Below are 19,185 nucleotides of genomic sequence, written 5' to 3'. Positions count from 1 at the left end.
CTTTTAAAAACACTAAAAATAATTTATTTTGTTTTCAAAAGTGCAAGTTATTGTTATTTGTTTTCACTTTTTTATAAGAAAAAAGTGACTGTTGATTGTCGGCAATGTGTGTTTTAATTTCAGTTGTTCAATGTTGATATTCAGTAAATAATCATAGATAATAGATGGTGTGTGTTTCTTTCAATTATTTTAAAACAAAGTAATGCACCCTTCATTCAAAAATCTCTCACTTGTAATACGTGAGAGTATTTACTGTACAAAACCTGTCAGTGAATTTTGAGAGCAAAAAATAAAAAATAAACAATTAAAATAAACATTAATTGTAATGGAGTTAAAATGTTCAATTGAAGGAGATTTTGATTTTAGGCAGAATCACCCAGCCCTACTTCTAATGCATTAAATGTCAATGTTAGATGTGTATTTTGATCAAAAAAGAATTCTTTATTACAAATAAGAGCTATTTTTGTTGATTTAAAAAAAGTACATATTTTGTGGCCAGAAATGTTCATCTTATGAAGAAAAAACATAATGCAATATGCAGTTTAATATGAATGGCTCAAGTACATAATACATCATTTCATGAACAAGATAACTGATTACAAATGCATGAAAAGTCTATCAAAATCCAGACAGTTTTGGACACACTTTCCACGCATCATCTTTTAAATTAAGTCCGTTTGTGGGCAGAGTCAAATCCCATGGAACAGTGAAATCATTAACCGTAAAGTTAGAGGGAATAATAATAGCTTTACTTTAGGCGTAATAATGTGTTAGGCGCCACATGATGTCTTCTCATTTGCTTAAAGTTACATTCTCCGAATTTCCAGATTTCATGATTCTAATTGTCAATGTATGCTTGAAAACACGAGTTACTTGTTTGTATGAAGCAAGTTTTTTTGACATGTTTTTGTCCCCAGCAGTGTATTTTAATATAACAATCCTTTCTTCCTCTTGCAGTGTGGTTCCGGCACTGAAGCGTTTCTGTTTAGGGCTCATCACCCTCTCTATCTTTACGATAGGTGGGCCACGCTACTCAGACAGCTACTACTTAACGGATGAGTTTGCAGTAAGTGAATATTAAACACGTACAGGCTTATAAAAATGAATAGCATTATGCTCAGCTGTTTACAGCCTTGTACCTAAATATCCCAAGCTGTCACTCGTTTTGTTCTGTGACGTTTTCATCATGATGCGACAGAGAGCTCTCCGTCTGACTGAGAGAGTTTTTTTTTTAATGTCTGTCAGTTACAGACTCGACAGCTATTTATATATTCCTGGAAATGTAAAGCGGTTGCTGAAAGTCAAATAGCTGCAGCAGAGAAACAGGTTAAAATGATTTCACACAAACAGTAAAAAAAGGCTCCTTATTAAGGCTCACAGTCTAGGCTTTCCAAGCGTAAGGGATTTAGGGTTTAGGGGTAAATAGAAGTTTTAAATGTATGCTCTGTTAGTGAGTATATAGACTTAATTTTCTCTGCTCAGAGTGACGTTTAGAGAAAAATGTAAATATGTGCTGTGCGCTTTCATTTCAGCAAAAAAGTAAATGCTCAACAAAATTACAGTTGTGAGAGAAAACTGTTAAGAAAGCATCTGATCAAAAGCTCTGTAATTTAGCTCTTCAGTTGAGGGCATGCAGTCAAGTAGACTCCTTTAAAAGTAAGCAGCTATTAAGGCCTTTTCACACTGAAAGAGACAAGTTGTAAATGAACTGTGATTTCACACCACATATAAAATGACTGGAAGGGTAGATTCATGCTTGCCCGAGAGATCCACTAACCTCTTCTTTTTTTGGCTGTGTGAACAAATATAGATAAATTATTTGATTCTTTTTTTTATCTATCTTGTAATTTTTTTCCATTTTGCATTAACCTTTTCCACAGCACATTATACAACAAACATTAACAATGTTGATTATTACAAGTGGTAGAAAGAGGACTGAAAATCATACTCAAGTTAAAGTACAATTTCTTGGCACAAAATGTAGTGCAAGTAGAGTAAAGGGATCTTAAAATTAGCCCTTTTAATAGTACTGAAGCTGTTAGTAATTGCGCTGTGAAAATGATTCCACCTTATGCCCTGCAAATTAAAGATGTTGCTTACATGCATGCCATTTTCTTTTAGGCTTGTTTCTACACTCAAAAAAGAAATGACTTTTGCTGCTTGTATTATCTACTTATTTAAAATGAGTTGAAACAACAAAATTCTTACGTTTTTTTTTTAGGACAACTTAATTATTTTATGTTCAATGCACTTAAAATTGTGAAAACGATTAGCTTGTTTTAATTGTTAGCACATTTTTACAACACAACGTTACCCAAAGTGCTGAATTACTAGTTAAAATAAGAAGTCATACAGCACATGCATAACAACTAAACATAAGACAACCAGGGCTATTCATTTGGCAGCCCACGGGCCGAACTTGAACTGCAAGGCAATTGGTTCCGGCCCTTCAAATAGTGTGACCAAGAATCAAAAATAAATTTAGTTAAGTCAAAAAAAGGCCGCTATAGTTATGAAATGATGTGCGTCTGTTCAATACAGCACAAGCTGCAGTTGAAGGCTGCGCAGAGCGCGAGTCACCTGTCATTAAGAGAGTTCCGAGAGCAGCCGAAAACATTTGGATACTTAGTTGTAAAGGCTTCTCAATGCTGTGTTGATCGAAACTGCTGCAACTAAACAAAGTTATGCGACCTGTGCGCTAGTTTAAAGTTCCGAGATTATACACCAAGGCTAATATGCACGCACACTGGATTAACTATAGCATCGGGCCATTCTCATATCGCATCTTTTCCGTGAGCAAGTTTGTTATTTTCAATGTAAAAATATATGCCAATATGCATGCGCAAGTAGAGCGATGTGCTCGCGCCTCACGGACGCACCGAGTAGAAAACATCTCACGTAAAAGTGGTGACAGTCGTGCGTGGCTTTCAGTGCAGTGTAAACAAAAGGTATGTTAGACCAATTATTACAAATTGTTAAAATGATTTTGTATGTTTGAACGCAGATAAGTTTATTTAAATACTTATAAAGTTTAAATTTACATTAGATGTGATCACCGTGAAACCATGATTATTCTTCATACTATAATCACTCAAACAAAATCTATGTGTTGCATCCCTAATAAATATGCAGTTCAAAAAATAACATATGAATGTGTCTGAATGTAGAAGAAGCCCACGTAAGCCATACAATCCTTTTGTTGTGCTTTGAAATACAAGATTTGAATGTTTGTAAAACAAAGCCTATTGTACAATGCACTGATATTATGTAGTTTTAAAATACAATATATAAGCATTTTAATGTAGAAGAAGCCAACATGGGTGTCTTAAGGAGCAAAAATACAGCATATGGGCTCTTGTATGCTGTTGTGTTATCACTCATATTGCAAGTCATATCGCTCCAACCCCTCATTTGGGATGCTTTTCATGAACTGGCCCACATGACAAACTAATTGAATAGCCCTGCCCTCAACATTAAAAAGGCTCAAATGCTAAAGAACAAGCATGCAGTTTCAGAAGGTATATAAAAACAGATAAAGTTAGAGCGTGTCTAATGTGTAGTGGAAGCTTGTACCAGTATTTTGGGGCGATAACAGCAAAAGCCAGATCCTCACTTCGCTTACACCGGGACCTTGGTACAGAAAGAATAAACTGATCAGATGACCTTGATGACCTACCAGTATTATATACATGTAGGACCGGGGTCTCCGAACTCGGTCCTGGAGGGCCGGTGTCCTGGAGAGTTTAGCTCCAATGCTAATCAAACACACCTGAACCAGCTAATCAAGCTCTTACAAGGTATACTAGAAACTTCCTGGCAGGTGTGTTGAAGCAAGTTGGAGTTAAGCTATGGAGGACACCGGCCCACCAGGACTGAGTTTGGACACCCCTGATGTAGGAGATCTGATAAATAATATGGTGTCAGACCATTTAAGGATTTATAAACAAAAATTAATCATTTAAAATCAATCTGAGACCTAACAGGCAGCCAGCCCAGAGAGGAAAGAACTGGGGATGTGTGTTCATGCCTGTCAGAAGTCTCGTAGCCGCACTTTAGACTATTTGCAGTCCATTCAGGGCATTTTGACTGAGACCCACATACAAAGAGTTGCAAAAGTCAAGTCTCCTCAAAATAAATGCATGGATTACCTTCTTAAGGTCATTAAAAGAGAGAAACGACTTTTGCCACAATTTGTAAATGGAAAAAAATGGATTTAACCTTGAATTTACTTGTTTCTTAAATTTCACATCACTATCGTTATAAATGTAAGCTATTAATAATTTAATCGATTTGTGTTTTGACAACATGAAGGAATTGTGTGGAACTTTTTTACAGAGTAAAACTAAGTTAAATTATAAATTTACAATGTGAGATTAATTTAATCTGAGAACACATTACCAAGCCGACACCTATAACAAGCCAGCAAAACATGTCTATCCCTTTACTTACGAAGTGAAATCTTTATAACTTAAGTATCAAAAACCGGTGACAATATGTTAATTCTCAGGTTATGCACTTTGAACCCTGACTTACAAGCTATAGGTGTCCAGCATTTGGTGTCGTAAACCAAGCTCATGCAGCACTGATAAAATACATGTATGTGTTTGAAAACGTAACATTCTGTAGTGCATTAAGTTATTATTTAATGCCAGTTGGTGATTTCAGTCATCATACAGTAGACATCCTTCATCTTGTCATCAGTGACATGCAATCTAAACTGTTTCGCAGTCATTTGGCACATGTCTTGAGGTTGATCTGTTTCTTTGCATGATTTGATTGGTCTGGAATCACAAGACAAGTTACAAATAAACATATAAAGTAATAACCACAGCTTAAAGAATAATAGCCCAGTAAAAAATTTACTCAAATAAAAGTACACGTTTTTATGTGCTGATTTATTTATTTGTGTCTTGTAATTTCTTTTAGCTTAACCTTGGCCTCTGCACTCTATACAACAGAACATTATAAATGATAAATAGATCTTGTACTGCACCAGAAACACAAACAACCTTTCATGCTTTCGACTTTAATAAATGATCAAACTTGCCATTAAGTCATATTTTCTCCTATTTTTTAACTCCTAGCTACTGAATATTATTTTAATGGATGTTTTTGTAGTGTCTAGAAATCTATTGGGTTGATCAATAGCTTCACCACATCATACATCCACACAGTTTAATTTCTGTTTAATTGTACTCAGTGTGAAAGGGTCTTTAAACAGTCAGTCGGTGTTGCTGTATTTGTATAGATGTTTTTATTTATATAATCGATAAAAAGATTCACTGAGCCATTATCAAAGCACTGAGCCAATACCGTATCTTATACTGCATGTCACATTTATTTAAAGAAAGTGCTAGTGAACTCCTGACTTTTAGATTAAATAGAGCATGTAGGCAAACAGTGTCTCAAACAATGTTTCATAATGTTTCACAATGAAAATAAACAATGATTATATTCACTGTAAACCCTGGGATAGTGTTAAAAGTACAAAATGAGAACAACAGTCACAGATATGTTATTATATACTGCATTTAATTTAAGTCATTTAGCTAAATATTCATATCTCTGTTTTCTAAAAATGTTATAATTGACAAAAAAATGTTAAACTAATATTCTAAGCTAAACCTTCTAACCTGTTAAACTTATTAAACAGAGAATTATATATATATATATATATATATATATATATATATATATATATATATATATATATATATATATATATATATATATATATATATGTATATATATATATATATTCCTATAACCCACTGGTCGTACTGCACCCAACTCGCTTTTGGTTGCTGTTTTAGTATGCCCTAAATTTTAGTATGTAAAATGTTTCAGCATACCAAAAATGTTTTAGTATGGTTTAAATTTTTACTCAAGTGAGACAAATGTGGTGCTTATCGACAAGAGAAGGCACCAATAATGGTCCATACACCATACTAAACAAGCAATACACAACTGTATATTGAATCATACTCATGAACATCTTTAATCGAAATACCACAAAATTGCATAAAAGGCTTATAATGCGAAATAAAGATGAGATTACATGAATAAAAGACAAATAATGCAAACCCCAGGCAATTTGATACAAGTATATACAACCTCAGAGACGTGCCATCATTTTCCTCTTCAAAGACTGGAGAGCCCGTTGCAGTCACATTGGTAAACCAACACGTGTCCGAGAATGCGAGGCGATGTGCACTTATCCCACGGCTGAGCTTCCAATGTTTCAGCAAGAAACCCTCACCTTTATGGTCAAAAGTTGGGTGCTGGCCAAAGGACGGCCTATTAGGTAAGAGTGAAGTGTGAGTTGATCAGTCCCACCTTCTCTCTCAGCTACGTGCACATTATTTCTGATTGCAAAGCACAAATTTGAGGTTTGTAGTGTCAGCTTGATTATCTAGAGTCAATATTCTACCTCCTGAAATTTGGAGAAAGTTAACCCTAAGGTCCAGAGACCCTTCTCTGGTTATTTGGTCATGCTTAAGGGTCAATATTTTACCTCCTGAAATTTGGAGAAAGGTGTGAAGTTAACCTTAAGGTCATGGGACCATTTTCTGTTCATTTGGTTGTTTGTTGAGCGCAACAAAAACAAAAAATAACCCATTTGTTACATTTGCTTTAACAAGGAAGTTAAAGACCATGGCTTCTAGCATCTATCGCTAGAGCACCTTTTGAGGTCAGAGAAGGGAGGTTTGCCTGCATAGCACTTCCCTGGCCTCCAAAATACTCACCCCCCCTAAACCTCAGTCCCATCCCGAAGGAGCCCCCACACATGTAACCCACTGGTCCTACTTTACCCATCCTGTGCTGAGCTGGGATCAAACTGACGATTCTTTGTATGGGAGTCGGTTGCTCTAACTAGGAGGCTGAAGACCGTGCTCTTTAGCGTCTGTCGCTAAAGCACCTTTTGAGGTCAGAAGAGTGAGGTTTACCAGCACAGCACTGCACAAGTTGGCCTCCGTTACACTCACCCCCTAAACCTCACTCCCATCCCGGACGAGCCCCTACGTGTAACCCACCTCTCCTACTGCACCCAACCCGCTCTGAGCTGGGATTTGAACTGGTGACTGTTTTTGTTGGAGTCGGTTGCTCTAACAAGGAACATGGCTTCTTGCATCTGTCGCTAGAGCACCTTTTGAGGTCAGAGGAGTGAGGTTAACCTGCATAACACTTGCCTAGCTGGCATCTGTTACATATAATTTGACAAACAACTAAGAAGTCTTTTTCAAAGCTTTTTCTGTAGACTCGAATAGAAATAATTAGAATATTTTGAAATGATAAATCAATTAAACATTTAAAAAAAAAATTCATAAGGCTGAATCATATGTAACTTTGAAATAATACATCAGAAGTGATTAATTTCTTATGTTTTTTTTTCATCTGTGATTTTAGGCACATCCTTTCTGGTACAAGTGTGTGTACATCCTATTGTGGGTGAAAATAAACCTGTATAAGTACATCAGCTGCTGGCTAATCACGGTGAGTAAACAGCACAACCACAATCCCCCATTAAGAGCTCACTAGCTGTAATTGAGAGTCATTACATTTCAAGCTGTGAGCCCTGTCAGTGTGTCTATTATCTCCTTAAAGCGGTGTGAGCTGTGTAACAAGTCAATTACTAACTAGACGGGCTTTGTTTTCTAGTTGCGAGTGTGAAACTGACCCTCCAAAAGCTTTTAAAAGGCAAATAAATCTTCTTAATTTCAAACTCTTTATTTTTAACACAACTGGATGATAATAATTTCACTTTGATCATTTACAGGGTGTCCAATTATTAATATATAAAAAATTGATAAATCGATTTAAAGAAATGAAGAGCCCTTAAAAAGTCTTAAATGCTATTTTACAAGGTGTTACATTTTTGTGTTGTTTTTGTTTGTACTGTGTATAGTTGTACGCTAAAGTGAGCTAGAATTTAATCTGCATATTTTGGAATGCTGGAGTTTATGAAATGGACCAATTCCTGCTAGATATATTGACGATAAATTCCTTGTGCTGCTTTGTTTACTGCAGTAACCAAGGCAACACCAGTCTTCCTGCAGTTCTATAGATGCCACCTGCTGGATTACTTTTTTATTAAAGGGGCAGTAGGTGATCTTGTTCAAAAAAGGCAATGATTCGCACTCAAGTAATTGCTTCATACTGTTTTTTTTATTTTTTCTTTCTCTTACATTCTACGGGTGATTAATAGACACAGACTTTTCGGCACAATGCCTTCCTCAGTGTGTGACACAATCCTCTCACTCCACCCTTTTATCCCATAGTCAATCACAATGAACAGTTAGTTAGACCGCCACACTCATTTCATTATCCAATATTAACTACACAATAACTATCTTCACAAAAAAATAAAAAACAGTACGAAGCAATTATTTGAGTGTAAATCATTACCTTTTTTAAATAATAGCATTGACAAGATTGACGCACCAAACCAAAGAAGTTTCTAAAAAAACAACAAGCATGCAGGGCAAACTTCAGCAACTCTACGCAGTAGGTTATCTGCCAAAATGCTAATTGGTTAGCATATTAGCTTTGGACGGCAAGGGAGGGACTGTGTTTCAAAGCCACGCATCCTAAAATTGCGAACGCGCCCACTACAACACGACAGCAGACAACTCACTAGTTCATGTCATCCTCCAGTTAGAAGTTTAGGTAGTTGTTGGCCTGTTGGCGTGCAGGAATTATACGTATTACTAAGCCACACTTACATGCTGTTTCAGAGCGAATATTTAGAGTAGCGGTGAACAATATAGGGAGCACGTCACAGGCGGTCATTGTTCAGAAATGACCCAATGTGAATATAAAAGCACTTCACCTCAGTAAAGCAGGCTAGGCAGAATACCGCTATTAACTGATGTTTTGTTGTTAAACTAAATATAAATCTACATTATCGATGCTGTAAAAGGTCCTTATAAAACTGAATATAGTCACATATCTATTACAGAAAGATTTCAGTGGCTGAACAACACTTTAGTGCATATAACCGATTTGTAACAACAGCATCTGCATCAGCTCTGCGTGAAGCTAAAATACTTTTAAAACAGAACATTACCCGTCTAACAGAAATACTTCAGCCAGGGTGTCGTCCTTTCTCCAGCGTGCAAATGTAACTCCAATATTAATTCAGGAGTTTAAAATTCAATTCAGCATTTGATTTTACCTTGACTGTGATTGTCTCATGTGCATGTGTCGTGAACGCGTGCACATGCTAACGGCGGATATGCGTGAACAGATATGCGCAAAAGTTCAAATCTACATTTGTTGACAGACAGTTTGAGCTACTTATCAAAATTATGGGAGCTGTCAGCCCGACAATATTTAATTGGATGAACTTTTTTTTTTTTTATGCCCTACCCAGAAAAACAAAAATACATGTAAACACATTTAGATCATTTACTTTAATTATTACTATTAGACTGTGAAGAGACTTTCAACCAGCACAATAAAAAATGCTTCTGAAGACGATCACCTACTGCACCTTTAATTACATGAATCATGTTTTAATTTGGGATTAGTGTCTTACAGTCAGGATTTAGTAAATATTCTGTAAATTAAAATGTTGCCAATGTTACTTTTTTGAAACCTAAAGTGGTTACGAGGTCTTAAAATGCAAAAAGGAGTCTTAAGGTTTTAAAAGGTCTGGAATTTCACTCTCTTGATTCCTGTATGTATCCTGATTTACAATGGCACTAATACAATTGTCATTCATTTCTTTATTTTTATTTATTTTTTGTTAAGGAAGTGAACGGTTACATTTCAAATATGTGTACCAAAAAAGTGGTTCTGTTGACTTCCTGTTCATTTCAAAATACATGTTTGTTACAGTTACAGAAGCCTGAATGAAATACAATACCGAAAAAAAGGAAGGAGAGAACCGAAAAAAAAAGGAAAACACATTGATAATAATTAACTTATTAATTAATTTTCCTTCAGCTTAGTCTCTTTATTAATCAGAGGTTGCCACAGCCAATGAACCGCCAACTTATCTAGGATATGTTTTACTCAGCGGATACCCTACCAGCAGCAACCCAGTACTGGGAAACATCCATACACTGTCGCATTCACGCACATACACTACCGACAATTTAGTGTATGAAGTTTTACACAGCGGATGCCCTTCCAGCTGCAACCCAGTGGTGGGAAACATCCATACACATTCTCATTTACGCACATACACTACAACCAATTTAGTTTACTCAATTCAATTATAGCGCATGTCTTTGGACTGTGGGGGAAATCAGAGCACCCAGAGGAAACACACAAACACGAGAGAACATGCAAACTACTCTGAAATGCCAACTTGCTGTGAGGTGACAGTGCTAACCACTGAGCCACCACGTCACCCCATTAATAATAATAGTAAAAATAATTGAACCGTCCAGCAGTATAAGGTACAATTTAATGGTGGCAATTGCAAAGTTACATTAAATTTACAAAACTGAAATATAATTATATTGTTGATCCTCAGAGTCCACAAATTATTTTCACTTATTCCATAAAATAAACACTTCGTTTTTTGGAGTGTTTCCATCTATTAAATTTCTGTTACCATTGCTTTCCATTCTTTTAAAGTTGTGGCTGTTAAATCATTGAAGTGCTACTTAAGTTTTTAAATAATTTTTGGTGGTTTAATTTTTGTCAAAAAAAAAATAGCAGCAAAGCTTCCTGCACTACACAGTTAAATTCACCATTACAACAGATTGAACCAAACACGATTGATGGAAATTCATAATGATCACTGTTTTTGGTTCATTAGTCACTTTTAAAAATAAATAATGTACCTTTTTCATAAGACCTTCTCATGCCCCAGCGACGGTTCTGTTTAGAGAAGGGGTTAAGGCTGTTTCTTTATGCACATTCCTTTCTACACATCTTACATTTTTAAATAAAAAAAAACATAATTTACATAGAAGCCACTTATTCACCGAAACATAAAGTTCTGCACACCCTGTGAACCCACTAATACAATGCATGAATAATTGCACAGCTCTTTGCGTTTGAACTTGACATCAAAAATGCTGTTGCACTTTTAATAATAATTAATTAATTTAATTACACAGGTATAAGCTGTTTGATTAGATATTTCAAGCATTTATGATGAAAGTATATGGATGAATCAATGTTTGAGTTGAAGGCTCTGTGTATTTAGAATTAATGCCACACAGAAACTCACAAAGCAAACACACGATCATTTGCAATCTGTAAACGTATCTCTAACTACACACAATCTCACACTGTGATGGGAAATTAATGTTTATGAATAACCATTTTCTTTGGATAAAAATACACATGAATTATTGTTTAATGGCTCTTTTCCCACTTTCAAACAAACGTACATGCAGTTTGATTGAAATAAAATCTCAAAACAGACCTAAGACGTTTAAAAAAACAAACATGACATGATTTGATAAGATGCAACTGAATGCTCAAACAAACTTAGTGGCAGTCTCTACAATTAGTTTACAGAAAGCCTTTTGGAAATGCGTCTGCTTGAAGTAGATCTTCATTTATGACTGTCTGAGCAATTCCTCTTTTAGTTCCTGACGCTGTTTTGTCTACTTTACACATTTTATACACTATTCATGAGGTGTCTAACTATAACATCACATGTACACAAACGCAAACAAAAAGCACGTTCAGCCCAACACAGTATTTTTTTAGATGTTTACGAAATTCTCTTGTAAAATATACATATTAAAAGCTGAATTTACTCTTATTTTAATATGTATAGTAGTTCTTGTAATAAATAAAATAATTGTATTTGTGCACTTTATTTCTTTGTAAATACAAATTTTGCCCTTATAATCTTTATTAAAATTTTCTTTTCGTCAAATAAGTTTCATTTGGTCATTGAATAGACTTACAATAATCTCTAGTTCCAGGATTAATTTCCTGATATGCACATATATGTGCAAGAAAAGAATAGAACACTCCAGCAAAAGTCAGAAAGTCAGAATTATAAGCCCCCCTTTGAATTTTTTTAAATTTTTTAAATATTTCCTAAATGATGTTTAACAGAGCAAGGAAATGTTCACAGTATTTCTGATAATATTTTTTCTTCTAGAGAACGTCTTAGTTGTTTTATGTAGGTTAAAATAAAAGCACTTTTAAATTTTTTAAAAGCCATTTTATAGTCAATATTATAATAGTGATAATCAAAACAACTTTTTAGTTACAATGCATTGCTTTAGGGAATATAATTCCTCATGAAATGACAGACGAAAGATCCCCAAATTTTGTAAAATTGTCCAATGTTTTTGCATTTTAACGGAGATCTGGGGTTTAATATTAACTTCTAATATTAACTTTTTTTTCATATCGACTTTAAAAAGGGCAGTATAAATGTCAAGGGAACCAGGACTAAATGTATTTAATTTTTGGTCTTGACCAAAACCATTATTGCAAACATTGGCTTATGTATATTTGCGATTTAAATTAAATCAGGTGTCTTCTCATAGGAAAGCACACACCATTTTGTGAATAAAAACGAAACGCTGACTGAGCAATAACTATGGATGTAAAGGTGGGTTGCGTCACAGTGGTACAGTGGGTAGCAAAATTGCCTCACAGCAAAAAGGTCACTGGTTCGAACCCTGGCTGTGTCAGTTGGCATTTCTGTGTGGAGTTTACATGTTTGCGTGGGTTTCCTGCAGATGCTTAGGTTTCCCCGACTGTCATGTGCTATAGGTGAATTGAATAAGCTTAATTGGCCGTAGTGTATGTGTGTTAATGCAAGAATGCATGGGTGTTTCCCAGTGTTGGGTTCGACTGGAAAGGCATCCGCTGCGTAAAACATGTGCTGGATAAGTTGGCAGTTCATTCTGCTGTGGCGACCCTTGATTAATAAACGGATTAGGCCAAAAGAAAAATGAATTAATAAATGTAAAGGTGGGTGTACGTGGTGCAAATTGTTGTTATTATTATTAATATTATTATTATATTTTTCCCAATATGTAAAGTCCCATGGAAAAAGTTTGTTGCTTGTATGTTTATGGCTCATAGCTTTTGGGAGGAACTGGTGAGTTGAGTCCACCATCTCACATGCTCCTGATCATTTTTAAACATGTTTAAAAAGTTTGGGAGCAGTCGACTTGAATTCTTAAAGTGTGTGCAGTTAATCTGTCAATCATCTGTTGATTATTAAGGTTGAGAGGGAGTGAGAGAGAGGGGGTAAAGAGTAAAGGGTAGAAGAGTAAAAAAAAAGAGAATGGTCTCTGAAAGCAATGTCTTTCTCTGTCTGTGTTTTTGTTGCAAATTTTTGAATGATTTTAATAGTCACGTAAATCACATAATATTTCACAAACTCTCTTGCGACTTAAATTGACATACGATCTTCCAACCATCAGAATTTACACCGTATACGCTGGCCTTAAAGGGATAGTTCACCCAAAAAGGACAATTCTGACATTAAATAACCCTCCTTTTGTTCTTTATATATTTTAGAGTAGTTTTTATTCTGTTGAACAGAAAAGAAGATCAAAAAAAAGAGCTGGAAATTGGTTTATATTTTATGGATGTCAATGCCTGTATTTCCAAAATATCTTGTTTGTTTGTTTGTTTGTTTTTGTTTTGAACCACATAAGGGAGAGTACATTTTCATTTCATTTTGAATGATCCCTTTAAGAATTAAATCTCTGAAGATGACATTAGTGCGACTTTATATCTATAAACTGTCAGATGCTGACATTGTTAAATACAATTGTATTAGTCCCCCTGTTTATTTTTCCCCCTTATTTCTGTTTAACGGAGAGAAGATTTTTTCAACACATTTCTAAACATAATAGTTTTAATAACTCTATGTGAAATTTAAAGGCTTAACTAGGTTAATTAGGTTTACAAGTTATTGTATAATAATGATTTGTTCTGTAGACTATCGAAAAAAGAATATAGCTTAAAGGGGCTAATAAGTTTGTCATTAAAATGTTTTTTTTTTTTAATTAAAACTCCTTTTGTTCTAGCTGAAATAAAATAAATGAGACTTTCTCCAGAAGAAAAAATATTATCAGACATACTGTGAAAATTTCTTTGCTCTGATAAAGATCATTTGGGAAATATTTAAAAAAGGAAAAAAAATCAAAGGGGGGCAAATAATTCTGACTTCAACTGTACATCTATTACTATCTCAGAAAAAGAAGTTTAGTGTTTCAGGAAGTTGCCTGTACTCTTTTACTTAAGGCAGATTTCTCTCATGTATACACTCAGGAAGGCGTGTGTGTTCTGGCTGGGCTGGGCTATAATGGGAAGAATGAAAAAGGGGAGCATCAGTGGGATGCCTGCGCAAATGTGAGGGTCTGGCTGTTTGAGACCACTCCGCTCTTCACGGGCACAATCAATTCCTTCAACATCAACACCAATGCTTGGGTGGCCAGGTATGCACACACTTCATTGACACTTATTCAATTAAGACATTTTATAATATGCTAAACATAAACAACACATGATATTAATAAACACTCACAGTTTGCTGTAAAGCTTTTAAATATCATGATCGTGATGTTTATCCATGCCTAATATCAGATGGTCAGACTGTGATTCATCTTTTATAAATCATTCAACTGTTAGTGCGTGGGATGCACTAAGTCAGAATGAAGTTTGAGAACCACTTTAATGTGTGACGCCACTAAATAGTGGTCATAAATGACTATTGAGAGAGTTTTTGTCAATTCAAACGAGTCGAGGCTTGAACTTAGAAACAAGTTGGAATTGACAAATAGACATTCCCTGTATTGAAATTGCTAATATATATTATTAAGTGTATTCATCAGTTATTTTTCTCTCATTTCTCCTTCCTCTCTTTTTCTTTGATGCAGGCATGTGTTTAAGAGGTTGAGGTTTTTGGGGAACAAGTTGGTGTCTCAGATGTTCACATTGTTATTCCTGGCGATCTGGCACGGCTTGCACTCAGGGTACCTCATCTGCTTCTCCTTGGAGTTCCTCATTGTCAATGTGGAGAAGCAGGTAACCATGGCAACAGTGCCATACTAGACATATGAGGCGTGAAGTTGTTTCAAATCAAGATGACTAAAGTCTTTGAGTCACTTACTTTCATGCCAGCCGAAGGCGGATCTGAAAGTTTACCGCTTTGAAGATGTATGGCGTTTCTGAGCTTAGCCACTCACTGAGAATTTATTTGAAATGATAGTATTGCTCTTTAATCAACGATGAAGCGCAACTAACTGCATTATAGAGACCAGAAAGATCAATTGTAATGCTGCCAATTATTAAATATACAGCTTTTGGAGAAAAAATTAAGAAAAAATGAAGTTCTCGGGTTTGTTTAATGTACTGGATTTATTATTTATAGGTTTGAATAAAGTGCTGATTTATTTTTATTCTATAGAAGTCTAAAAACATTTCTTATACATTTTAATGATAAAGAAAAGAATGTAGAGCATTCTTATTGTTTTTGAAAATTAGTCAGAATAAATGATGTTTTTATTTGATTGACTAAAAAAGGGGGTTATTCCTCCAAATATTGAAGTTAAATCTTTGATTTTGTTGTCTAAATATAATTATAAATGTCTATGACTATGCCCGTTTTTTGTTATTTTGAACATTATACTCTAAATGACAGCATTTTTATTGCTTATAACTATTAATTCGAAATCCAGAGTAGCTGAGAATTTTCAATAATTCTCAATATTTTCCTCTTCATGGCTGTATACTTTCAATTCATCTTTATTTCTAGAGCGCTTATGCAATGTAGATGAGGGCTGCACTTTATTAGAAAAATCTTAACATCGCAATATAAATATATATATATATATATATATATATATATATATATATATATATATATATATATATATAATTGCGATATGAAAACACTTTCACTAGATGACTTGAATAACTATTTGGAAAGAATTTATCATTTTAAATTAATTGGGATAATTCTGTAGGGGAGTACATAAAATATAATAAACAATATGCAAGCATGGATAAATTCAATAAAGAAAAATATACTAATTAAATTAACAGCATTTTATTGTTTTCCAAGGAGTCTGTGTTCAGGTATATAGTATATAGTGATTGAATAATTAAATGTAAAATAATACTGCATAGTCTCCGTTTAATAAACAATTTAATGAAATTAATGGTTATTCATTTGTCAAAGTTTCAAATGGTACAATTTCTTATGGCTGAATGCTTTTACAATTCTCACAGTCGCATGCCTTAAAACACATGCAAGTGAGAAATTATAATACAGACTAAACATTGCATATCCTGTAATGTGAATATAGCGAATGATCACAGCCCTAATGTATGTGCAGCCCTAATGTACTGTAGATTGTATCAAAACAAGGTAACAAAGATAAAGTTCTAGTAAATTAAATCCACTTTAGTCCAGTTTTCACAGATGAAGTTCATAATTGTCTGCTATACCGTTCCTAAGGTATGTGTAAGACTTTTTATTTAAGTTATTTGTTTTGTTTTTTAGGACAACAGTATCACCAGCAGAAAAGATATCCAAAGATGCCGTTTTAAATTGGAAACAAATCCGAATTTTTGAAACTAATATAGACAGCAGAAGTCAATGATTCATTTAAATTATTTAGTCTGGCACGTTAACTGCTCCAAAATATTTTAAATGTTTCTTAAAATAAAATATATTGGCTGCGTCCGAAATCGCCTACTACTCAGTAGATACTGCATTTAAATTTGAATTTACCATTCGCTAGAAACCTATGCTCTAAACAGTATGAACGCGAGTAGTATGAATGGAGCTCGGACGTACTACGGATTCCATTTTGTCATCATCATGTTAAATACCCGCTTCACTTCAATTCATAAATTCACTTGCGGTGCGTTATGGGATAGTGTAGCATCCATCAGATGCGCTCTTCATAATCTCTCCAGAAGTAGCAGGTCATCCGGGAACTTCTTGATTACTGCTTTTCGAATTGTATGAATTTGGACATATTACTCGCCTCACACACTGTTTTTAGTGTACTATATAGTATGGAAGTATGTGATTTCGAATGCAGTCATTGTGTTCAAACCATGGTATTTAAAAAGAATATAGTTTAGAGCAGGGGTTCCCAAACTTTTCAGCCCGCGACCCCCAAAATAACAATGCCAGTGACTCGCGACCCCCAATATCCTCTGAGGTGGTTATAAATACAGAAACCTTGCATGCAATGACGCAGACACACCAGTTAAATTTGTGTCAGTGCTTTAAATGTGCCAGAAAGTATAACCTGATGTTATAAAATCAAAATGCATCTGACGCTATATTGCTGCCTTTAATATAATGTAATTACCCCAGGGGTCGCAATCCAATAGAACTAGTAACTATAAGCTACTATAGTAACTATATAGTATATAGTAACTATAAACGACTATTTTTATTTTCAGTATAGTTATGGATAAAATATGGTAAATCTTATGGTTTAATAAAAATAAATCGATTTTTGGAAATCACCAGGCGACCCCCCTTCATTGCCCCGTGACCCCTCGGGGGGTCCCGACCCCCACTTTGAGAACCACTGGTTTAGAGTAATAATCACAATACTATGAAACCGTGATATATTTTTTTCCAAGGTTTTCATACCATTAGAATCTTATACAGGCCCATGTCCAGTGGTGGAAAGAGTAATGAAAAATTATACTCAAGTAAAAGTACAATTACTTGCCTAAAAATGTAGTGCAAGTAGAGTAAAAGGATCTGTTGTAAATATTACTTAAAGTATGAGTAAAAAGTAGCCCTTTCAAAAGTACTCAAGAGTAGTGAGTTATTACACTGTAAAAAGCTGATGCGTATACATGTAATTTGTGCATGTGTGCGTAAACGTAACATTCTATAGTGCATCTAGCTATTGCCCAGCAGGCACACAACATCATAAGATGTTAATATTAGGTTAGATTTAGATTGTGATGTCAAGTGACCAAAATTTTGTCTAATCAGCATCTAAAGACAATGTTACATTTACATTTACATTTTGTCATTTAGCTGACGCTTTTATCCAAAGCGACTTACAAATGAGGACAAGGAAGCAATTTACACAACTATAAGAGCAACAATGAATAAGTGCTGTAGGCAAGTTTCAGGTGTGTAAAGACAGTGTAAGAAGCAAAACATTAGTACAAGTTTTTTTTTTTTTTTTTTTGAAGTTAGTGGATTATTCAGAGAGGGAATTGCATATTAGTAAGGAAAGTGGAGACTAAATAGTTGAGTTTTCAGTCTCTTTTTGAAGACAGCGAGTGATTCTTCCGTTCTGATGCAGTTAGGGAGTTTATTTCACCATCTGGGCAGATTGAGCGCGAGCGTTCGGGAAAGTGATTTCTTCCCTCTTTGGGATGGAACCACGAGGTGACGTTTATTCACAGAACGCAAGTTTCGGCAGGTCCTATAAATCTGCAGATGTTATTTGGATGTCCAATGATGACGTTGATATTTGCTTGATTTTAGGTAGTTAGAAAAAGTAACCAAAACCCAACGTCGAGCTAACATCTTAAACCAACGTCATATTGAGGTCAAATACTGACATTTATTCGTGAGGTATGGCAACCAAAATCCAACATCTGAAAGACATCATAGTGGTAGCGTCCCCACAACGTCAAGCTTTACCATAATTAGAAGTTAATATTTGATTGATTTTAGGTTGGATGTTAAACTTTGACGTAGGACTAACATTGTGTTTGACGTCAGCCAGATTTTCGTTTCCACTATATTGAGGTACAACTTCAATCTGATGTGCCTGCTGGGTGTTTAAGGCCATTTCGGTCAACACCGTCATCTTCTCATCGGTGACATGCATCTAAACAGTCTCAGAGTCATTGCGTGTAAAGATTTTGAGCATCTTCTTGGACACGTTTGACGCTTTCAAACAGTTTGCTGCAGTTATAAATCACACACGTCTTGAGGAAGATCATTATGATGCAATTTACCTTCTATGGGCGATTTGATTGGACAGGAGTCACAGGACTGATTTTTCAAATCTACATAGACAAGAAAAAAAAGTAGGGACTACAAATTGAAGGAAAGTAGTGGAGTAAAAGTACCAATACAGCAGGAAAAATGTACTCAAGGGAGAGTAAAAGTACACATTTATAAATCTACTTAGTAAATTACAATTTCTGAGAAAAACTACTGAATTACAGTAATTTGAGTATTTTTAATTAGTTACTTTACACCACTGCCCATGTCTAAATACAAATAATCAAAAGCAT

General features: G+C 34.8%; 1 protein-coding gene across 3 annotated transcripts in view; it reads left to right on the top strand.

Annotated features, from left to right (window-relative positions):
* lpcat3 (lysophosphatidylcholine acyltransferase 3) overlaps positions 1-19,185 on the top strand; it is a 62,413-nt gene that overhangs the window by 29,133 nt on the left and 14,095 nt on the right. For 2 of the 3 annotated variants that reach the window (NM_001316738.1, XM_073925005.1), the window contains 4 exon segments: positions 958-1,066; positions 7,408-7,494; positions 14,218-14,384; positions 14,826-14,973. In NM_001316738.1, the coding sequence (NP_001303667.1) occupies positions 958-1,066; positions 7,408-7,494; positions 14,218-14,384; positions 14,826-14,973 (511 nt within the window). 3 annotated transcript variants of the gene reach the window in all.

This window comes from Danio rerio, chromosome 16 (assembly GCF_049306965.1).
Source record: "Danio rerio strain Tuebingen ecotype United States chromosome 16, GRCz12tu, whole genome shotgun sequence".
Classification (NCBI taxonomy): domain Eukaryota; kingdom Metazoa; phylum Chordata; class Actinopteri; order Cypriniformes; family Danionidae; genus Danio; species Danio rerio.
The sequence above is the reverse complement of the archived record's forward strand: the minus strand, read 5'-3'. Positions and strand labels throughout refer to the sequence as shown.